This window comes from Castanea sativa, chromosome 11 (genome assembly GCF_040712315.1).
Source record: "Castanea sativa cultivar Marrone di Chiusa Pesio chromosome 11, ASM4071231v1".
Classification (NCBI taxonomy): Eukaryota; Viridiplantae; Streptophyta; class Magnoliopsida; order Fagales; family Fagaceae; genus Castanea; species Castanea sativa.
Window position 1 is genome coordinate 45160261 of NC_134023.1, and position 10203 is coordinate 45170463.

At 32.8% G+C, this 10203-nt stretch overlaps 1 protein-coding gene across 1 annotated transcript; it reads right to left on the minus strand.

Annotated features, from left to right (window-relative positions):
• Positions 1–4491: 4491 nt before the first annotated feature.
• On the minus strand, positions 4492–9588 carry LOC142617160 (autophagy-related protein 8f-like). The gene is made up of 6 exons (XM_075789884.1): positions 9354–9588; positions 8951–9001; positions 8756–8811; positions 6089–6141; positions 5262–5380; positions 4492–4904 (listed from the first exon to the last, which is right to left on the minus strand). Exons 2-6 carry the CDS (start codon positions 8985–8987, stop codon positions 4816–4818), a joined length of 354 nt encoding a protein of 117 aa, XP_075645999.1. The 5' UTR covers positions 8988–9001; positions 9354–9588; the 3' UTR covers positions 4492–4815.
• Positions 9589–10203: the final 615 nt, after the last annotated feature.

The following is a 10203-nucleotide window of genomic DNA, read 5'->3' on the forward strand; positions in this document are numbered from 1 at the left end:
CAAGTTCCATGTAAATTTTTTTTTTTTTTTAAGTTTTTTGCCTATAACTCGATTTTCTAAAAATCAAGTTTTTCATTAAAACTCAATTTTTAGAAAATTAAGTTTAAAATAGGGGGCAAATGCCTAAATAATTTCATAACATGGGCATTTTGCTATTTGTTTTTGCTAAAATGGCAAAACCCCATCTTGGCCCCTCATTACCAAATCTTTTATCAAGCTCTTTCAATTGAAAATCTATGATAGCATATTGATTACATCAAGATGATATGATGTTCCACTGTAATGTGATTTTATTGATAACGACCTGGACCTTCAATATAACAACCTAAATTTTTAACCTAACCATGATTCATGAACCAAATTTTTTTAAGTTAAATTATAACCCATAAGATAAAAGTACTAATGAATTCAAGGTTTATAAACAACAAAATAAACAATCATGGAATACAAGAATGAGTATAATCAAACAAAGAATTAAACTTTAGCTGAAAAAAATCATATATACGATCAATTTAATTTGATATTATATAGAGTATCAAGAAAAATACTTCTTCTTCTCTTAAGTTATATTTGTTTCGACATTAACATTTTATAGAAAATAAATCCTATCATGGGATAAGGGATTTAGACTAGTAATCCTAGAGTCTTTTGGCTGAATATTGCAGAAAACTGAGTTTTTTGGTGTTTTAGGTACTGATCAAAGTTATTTGGCAAAATAAGGAAAGAGAGTGAATTTCGGCAACACCGTGCCGTGATGGGGGGGATTTGAATTTCAGTAATCTCATTACCGAAATTCTTGCTGCCCAAATTTGCTGCCCAGCTGCCAGGTGAAGTGCCTAAAAGAGGGGTGGCTGAAAAGAAACCAATTGTGGCAACCAAGTTGTCGAAATTCTAGGGGAGGGAGGAGAGAGAAAATAAGAATTGTGGCAACTATGTTGCTGAAAATGGGAGGGGAAAAAAAATTTTGTGGCAACCAAGTTGCCGAAAATGGGAGGAAAAAAAAAGAAAGAATTGTGGCAACCAAGTTGCCGAAAATTGAGGGATAAAAAAAGAGTGAATTTTGACGATTAATAGTAATTTAGGCAATGAAGTTGCCGAAAATTGAAGGAAAAAAATTGTAACAATTGATTTGTGATAATGGCATTGCTGAAATAGAAAGAAAAAAAAATGTGGCAATGGATTTGTGGCAATGACATTACCAAAATAGAAGGGAAAAAAATTTGTTGCAATTGATTTGCCGAAAATTGGAGGAGAGAGAGAGAGTTGCCTGGATTAAAAAAAAAAAATTTGGAGGAAGTCAATCACCTCACTTCTTCCTCTAACTATTATTCTCTTCTCCAAGTACTTTGGAATATATTCTTTGATCATTCCCAATAAAACCTAGCCTACTAATATGAATCTATGTCATGGATTCTTATTCTTTTTTGTCTTTTCATTTCTCTCCTCGTTATAAAAGACAGGCACCATCACTAAAGCATTGCATCTCCTACATTTTTCATATTGTTTCACTTACCTTTGCAGTGCTATATTACTCTTCTCTTTGCTTCAGTGTACACCACTAAGGACAGTAAGTTTAAGATTAATATGAGTTTTTTTTGCTTTGCTTATTAACTTACAACTCTAGAAAATAACAGATTTATTATTATCGTATAAATATATACTTTGTAAATATTAGAAGCTAATACATTGTAAAATATTATGTATTGTTGTTTTTTTTTTTTTAGAAAAATGCATTGTTGTTGTTAATATTGTTTGTATGACTATGATTATTGTTGTTATTGTTGTTATTATTCAAATTTTAGATTAATGAATTTTTTATGGTTAGGACTACAAGAATTTTAATTATATTTGAAATTTACCATAATAAATTGTAATAGTCACCATACATGAATTTGATTATTTTGTAGTTGATAATTTATAATCAGCCTATGACTTAGGTGCTTCTCAACACAAAAAAAAATTATGCTTTTATGCTAGGAATACTTTATTTTCACTCATTGCAGAATATTGCCTTGAATAGCAAATCTCAAGTAACTTGTTGATATCATTATAAATACAATATCTTGAACTCTTTTAAGGGTCAAACTGGTTCGTATAAACTTTTGAGTATTTTTGTTATTTTGTGTTTATTTATTATTATCTGATTGTGTTTTTTTTTTTTTTTTGCAAGTATCACTCTATAATTCTCACTCTTTCGGTTGGTATCACAATTGTGGTAAGCACCTCGACTCTCTAATTAAATTTATGTATGTGTTTTGTTAATGTACTTGAATCTATATTATTGGACAAATGAAAGAACATGACATACACACAAACCAAACTACTTCGGTCAAAAGACTCCTATGTGTGATATCAGTAGCTTAGGTTTTATTGTAAATGAACAAAGAATATATTTCAGGTACTTTGGAGAAGAAGAAATGAAAAGATGAGGTGATGTGAATGTGAGTGACTCGTCCAAAATTTTTTTTTATCCAGACAATTCTCTCTCTCTCTCTCTCTCTCTCTCTCTCTCTCTCCTCCAATTTTCAGCAAATCAATTGCAACAAATTTTTTTTCTCTTCTATTTTGGCAATGCCATTGCCACAAATCCATTGTCACAAATTTTTTTCCCCCTTCTATTTCGGCAATGTCATTGCCACAAATCAATTGCTACATTTTTTTTTCCTTCAATTTTCAGCAACTTCATTGCCTAAATTACTATTAATCTTCAAATTTTACTCTTTTTCCCTCCATTTTCGGCAACTTGGTTGCCACAATTCTCTCTTTCTTTTTTTTCCTTTTTCCTCCCATTTTCGATTGCCATAATTGGTTTTCTCTTCTTATTTTTCCTCCCATTTTCGGCAACTTGGTTGCTACAATTCTTATTTTCTCTCTCCTCCCTCCCCTAGAATTTCGGCAACTTGGTTGCCACAATTGGTTTCCTTTTAGCCACCCTCTTTCGGGCACTTCACCTCACAGTTGGGCAGCAAGAATTTCGATGATGAGATTACCAAAATTCAAATCCTTCCATCACATCACTTGGTTTTTCTCTCTCATACTTTTTGTTATAATTTCGGCAACATTGTTGCCAAAATTCACTCTTTCCTCATTTTGACAAATAACTTTGAACAGTACTTATAGCACCAAAAGACTCAGTTTTCGGCAACATTCAGCCAAAAGACTCAGTAATCCTATCATTGAAATGGACTCACAGCTTGCCCATAAATTGTTAACATCCAACCATCCAATTACCCACTTATGCTAACCAATTTGATTTTGAATACAAGCATTTAATGTGGAAGGAAACTTGGGTCACCTCGCTTAACCACATATACAACGAGGTAGGGGTGTGCATGGGTCGAGTTTGGTCAAGTTAAGAGGATTTTTTTACTCAACCCACCCTAGTGGGTTAAAAAAAATTCAACACATCACATAAGTCCAACCCAACCCACATGAGCTTGCCTAAATAGTGGTATCTTCATAACGTGTGCTAATCCAAATAAGGACTGCAAGTAACATATAATAGAATCACAAAATGTCATGAACTTCCTAACTTTTCCTTCCAATAGCTCGAGCATTTTCCTGATTTAGGTACTCCAATGCAATTTCCCTTACGAAATTGAAGGGAAATTTTCCCATGTCAGTGGCCATAACATCCAAGAAGTCATTGGTTTTTGAAAAATAAACCAACTAGGTAAATGAGAATGAAATCGATATAAGCCAGTGTGAGCGTGAATCACATGTCCCAGACTGCCATTCTACTCAACCTAACATGTAAGGTCCGTTTAGATAGAACTTATTGCTAAAAACTGAAAATACTATACCTAAATAATTTTTTAATATATAAAAAACACTGTTCACACTTGCAATCACTGTTCATTGGCCTAAAATCACTGTTCATGGCCAATGAACAGTGACAAGTGCACGTCCAAGGGGAAAAAAAAGGCTGAAACGGGCTGAAATGCAAACGTGAATCCAAACACATTCGTAATCTCTTTGAACTTGCATCATTAATATTCCACTACGTCAATCTCATATATAACTCATTCACTCACTAGAAGTGGAGAAGGTAGAGGCATGGAAGTGAAGGTGAGCCTAGACATAAAGTGAGAACTTCAGGATTAATGAAAAAAGATAGTAAATTTGGGGAAAATAAAAAATAATGTATATTATAGATTGACGAATCATTAATTTTTAGAACATTTATTATATAGCAAGTAGTGCTATTTTTTACCGTTAGATCTTATTAAGATCTACGGTTCAAAAAATGTATAAATCTTATGAAGTCACACTAGGTGTAACTTGAACTCATATCATATAAATAAATAAAAATGCAACTTGCCATCTTGACTTGGACACCAAGTGTCCCTCCCACAATAATTCCTACCTAAACTTTCCCCATTATTATTTCCTTCATTATGCTAATGAAGTACCAAATTATAAACTTAAAGCACCTAATGACATTGAATTCCAACAAGTTGCTTATCAAGAAAAGAAGAAGATAAAGGTGAGTGCACTAAGTTTCATTTCAATATATACTTCAAGAGCAATTTTGCCCGAGACTGCCAAAGAAGCCCTTTAATGTCTTGCTTCCCATGTACATCACCAAAGAGAGCACGTAAATTGGAGGGGACAAATTACATATCAATGGAAAGGCATCATATGGTTCGTTGAAATGTTATATACAAAATACAACTGTACACGTAAACACAGACTAGGTTCACACTAAGGCATGATACCAGTATTGTTCTAGGCAATGCAAGAGCGGAACTGAGTAACGACAAAGATATCAACGATATGAAACCAATTACAGAGGATTTGGGGCTATGTAATTTGTCACCCAAATGTGTTTTCTCCACTATATGTAACGTAGAGAAATCCATCGCCATCCCTCTTATCATCATAAATGGTAGACATTATAGCTCCTGCAGATATTTATATACAATTAGTATCTATCATTTTGATTAGTTATACATTTGAATTTATACCGCTTCCAATCATTATTAGTGGAAACGAATTTCATATATTTATATACAATTAGTATCTATCATTTTGAATAGTTATACATTTGAATTTATACCACTTCCAATCATTATTAGTGAAAAGTGAAAACTAATTATCTATTTGAAAAGTAACTTCAAGATCTTTTCGATTCAGTTTTAATCTGATGAGGAATAACAATGTATACCATGATCCATGAACAAATGTGCAATAGAAAGGAAATTAAACCCCAGCATCACCCGCACATTTGCATAGAGCTCATCAAATTTTATAGCAGTTACCTGTTGGTGGAAGCACATTGTCCACAAATATAAAGATTGCCTTTTCTGCACTCAGTTTAATCCTCTTCCGAATTACATAGACAAATTGACCCACTGTCAGATCAGCTGGGACAAGGTATCTGTAATTTCATAATTATCATTAATAGAAATTTCAAGTATGGGTTTACACACACACCTGGTGAGCCTTGAACCCAAGACCTCACCTTAAATCAGACTCTTTCAAGGAGAGAAGGTGCCATTTAAGATTGAGAACTCAATGGCGCCGTTAATACATTAAAGTTATCTTCACTTTCAAGCAAACACTTGAAAATAATAATATGGTCTTTTAGGTAGTAGTGTGTCCCTATTTCTTCCCCATTTGAGTCCTATGTTTGGCCTTCAGACAGAGATAAAATAAGTACTCCACAAGAAAACATAGAAACATCGCCAATGAGCTACAGCTAAACTGGCACCTCTTCCCCTTATAAATTCCTAGTGGAGTGTAAGGTAGTGGGTTCAAGACCAATTGGGCGCATGTATAACTTACCAATCCCAAAAAATAAATAAAAATAAGACATCAAAAAGCTAACTAAGACCACTATGGTATAATTTTCTCTTGACTCTCGCTGATTACCCCACACACAAGTGCACATACATTCATGCATTCCTACATGCACACACTTGCACATGCATACCCTATGCACACGCACACAAATGCTAGAATTTAAGGGAACTTGTTTCTCACTGTTACTAAATGCTAATCATCCTAATAAATAGAACATACAAAAATTAAAAGCTGAAGGGAAACTAGAGGGACAAGGGCTTAGTTATATGGAATTGGAACTCACTTTTTTTTGTCAATGTTGGGAATATCACTTCTCTCAGCCTTCTCCACAATCACCTTTAGAAGCACAAAGGAAAATATAAATCAGACCGCAATTTGAGAGCCCTGAGAGTCTCAAATGATATACAATTATATTTGTAACTTTATCAAGAATAAATTAGAAACTATTGTGCTAACCTATAACAAAATTAGAATAAGTACTATCTAATCACTCTTTAGCAAAATAAATTAATGCTACAAAGGAAGTTGCTAACAGTTGCATTTCTTTACAATTATGAAATTGGTCAGCACAGAACAACTGTATTACATACTAGATTACAGGAATCTGATGCTCGGTAATTGGATCTGATTTTAAGTATGAAAAGCATGTTTAAATGAGTGACATCAATTCCATAAGACACATTATGGGGTAGAAAAACCCATATTACATCAATAATAAATTCCTAATAATGCTCTACCCTGGCTCCAGACATTCTTGGGAGGCTGCAAAGACTGAGTTTTTCTTTGTAAAATAATTCAGGGATTAAGGGGTACATTGCTGGAGTTAATTTTTCTGTGATAATATGTTAAAATCCTATTCTAAGACAGCACAAAGTTTAGCAGGCACCAGATATATAATCTTATCCCTCAATAATTTCAAATATAGGGTCATTGACAGTACTAAAATACTGCTGCAACAACAGTAAAATGCTCCATTTCCCTTCTCCAATAAAGAAAGCACAAAATAGGATTACAAAACTGATGTGGGAAGTGCAAAGAAAAAAAAAATTAACTTATTTTTTTGTAATTTTAGAAGTCAATTGTATTTTTTTTTATTTGTCCATTAGATGTTAATTTAGTGAAGTGAAGTTCTTGCGGGTGGCATGGCCTACTATTAATTACAAGGAAGCAGCCTCTGTTTTGTTTGGTCTTATTTGTTAATTAGACTATTGGTATTTTATTTAATTTCCTAGAGTCAAGGCTATTTTTGTATATCAAAAATTGGGTTTTCCTAAGTCAATTGATATTAGGGTTATATCCTGGTTGTCTAGACAACCACGCTATTGTACTCAAATGGAGATAAGTTTACAGTTTTGCTTCATTCATTAATAATATTTCTGTTTAATTTTCTGAATAGTCTGGTGTTGATTCTAGCCAACCTATGTGCTAATACCTAGATTTTGCTTTCTTACTTTTCTGCTCTTCAGTTTTGGTGCTGCATCAGTTTTGGTTCTTCCAACTTCAAAATCAAACACCAATTAAATTGGATAAAGGATTTGCTTATTCCCATTCACCTTCCATTCACCTTGTTATGTTTAATAGGTAATTGGGTATATGAAGTCTTATCAGGGTTTGACGGGTACCCCAGTGGTTCCAAACTCCTCTTGTGGTGCCTAGACATTGGGGTTTGAACCCCACCAGCACCGTCCTCCTATCTATCCCAACAAAAAAACAAAAAACAAAACAAATGCAGATTCCTAGGATTCAAAAAAGGCTGAAGACTAACATGAGATATTAGGCTTCAACAAACGGTCATCTTGGAACTCTTCATAAGATAAAGACTTCTATCAACCAGTAAGTCATTTGTATGGAATCCATATTGTCATAAGTAATCATTTTCCTATGAGTTTACTTTTTACTTAGCTAACTTCATCTTACAAATTTTACCAAAAAAAAAAAATATATATATATATATCTTGAGACTAGAATAAGTTTCACTTTCATTAGGTATAAAATAAAAAGCATTCATGAATTGCCCTCCCATTCCAATCACTATAGGACTGTAAGACCATAATTTTAATCCTACACCCAAAAGCACGGTGGAGGGAAATACCTAACTTAGACACTATCCACAATTCATCAGTATATAGAACCCAGCTAAGCTGAACCAGGTAGCATTTTGAGGTCAGAATGGCAGGTGAAATTTGCTGCATTCATGCTGAACAAAAATTAGTTCAACAAGCCATTAACCATCGCAGGAGTTTTAAGCAGATATGGCCGCTATTTCTATCATGTATCTTTTCCTATAAGTAATCTTTTTAATTGAAAAAGGGGAAGGCTCATGTGCATAAAGCTGAATTATGGCTGTTTATTTCTTCCAATATATCTTGTAGAACTTCCCTTGTTGAGGAAAAAAATTGCACAACAAATTCAACATGACGCAGAGATCCTCCTTGTATGAAAACTCAATAACCCCAACCCCCCAAACAAAACTATAAAAAGAACATACAAAAAAAGGTGAGGCATGCAAATTAGTTGTAGTAAAAAATACTATCAACCAGATAGGCCTCAGTATTGATGGGGTATATGGAGGGAGGAACAATCAGTGTTTCAAGGACACAAAAAGAAGTATGCCTGATCTCAAATTAATTTTCTTTGGAACTTTTTTGGATTGGATGTCAAATTTGCATAGTCTGTCTTTAGGTTCCGTTATTGATGTGATAGATTCATGTAATTTGTGTGATTGATTGGATGGTCCCCTCCCAATGTACTTGAGTGACTCTTTTTTTGTATTAATAAGAATTGCATTACTTATTATAAAAATTCAAAATCAAAACATAAAAGCCAACACATAAGTTTAACCTATAAAAGAAGACATGCAGACATTAACAAATAGCAATTTAATCACAACATTGAACTCAGAAATTAAATTTTAAAAAATAATAATAATAAGAATAATAATAAATCTCACTGGAATTCTATCTGGGTATTTCTCCCTAATTCTAGCAGCCTCTGCACGCCTCTTCTCTGCAGAGACAGACATCATAAATTAATGAAATTGAGCTCACCAGTATAACAAAGAACTATAATTGATTAACTTGGTTTAATAAACAATATAAGATAGACCAAGGCATTTGAACACAAACACAAAAGCTTTTATCCATACCAAAGTCATGCTCTTGCTTAAACATGCTTCTAGTCATTCTTCTTGAATGTACTGGAAAAACAAGCAACAAAAAAAACCATTGATTGAATGACAAATATGAAAATAAAATCGAATCCAGAAGAACCCCAGAAAATCTTATGTGAAAAACAAGAAAGCAACAAAATTTTCAACCAATATCAAAAACCCATGTTTGATTGCTGAGAAAAGATAGGTTGGTGCAAGAGAAAACCCAAAAACACCTAAGCCTAATACACCTTTTGACCCCTTGATGGTATTCTCTTCAATTTCTATTTCCCGGTTTTGAAGAAAACAAAAAAAAAAATATATATATATATATATATATATTACCAAAAAAAAAAAAACAAGAAATAATGGTTGAGATATAAAGTTGAGAAGAGCTTACCCAAAGATTGAATTAAGAGAGGAAAAAATCGAAATACCCAACAAACAGTTTTCCAGTGCTCTGTCTTTGGGTTGTAGATAAGAGCTGATGATGATGAGTTGATGACTATGATTAAAGATGACCCTTCTGAGTTTTTTGACAATGCATATATCTATCACTATTTATTAATCGGTTTGGTTTGGCTTTGGACTTCCTCTCCGGTAAGGATAGTCAAGTATGTTTGTATAACCAATTCAATCATGCCGTGTACATGTCAATCAATTGCTACCAATTGACAGCTTGACAACTTTGACTTTTTTGTCCTTTTTTCCTTTATTTTAGCATTCCCCATCCGGTGCTCTAATGTTATGTTTGGTATGGACTGAAAAGTACATATTTTTTTTATTATTTACTTTTATAACTATTCAGTTTATTTTTGTTACTGTTTATAAGTTTCATATATTTTTTAATATTATTCATGTGTCATATATTATTTTAACTAATTTTTAGTTTTATTTATAGTATTTTCAACCAAAAGTTTTCAGTTTCAGCTAAATAAGTTGTTCTCAAATAGACACTAAAGTTGCATTTGGCATTGGCTTAAAAAGCTAGTTTTTTTTTATTATTCAGCTTATTTTTGCTACTATACATGGCCCCATTACACTTTTTAGTACTATACATGGGTCTCATTGCACTTTTAGCTTTATCTACGGTACTTTCAATAAAAAATTTTCAATTTCAACTAAATAAGTTGTTTCCAAATAGACACTAATGTTGCGTTTGGCATTGGCTTAAAAAGTCATCTTTTTTATTATTCAACTTATTTTTACTACTATTCATAGGTCTCATTGCACTTTTTGTATTATTTATG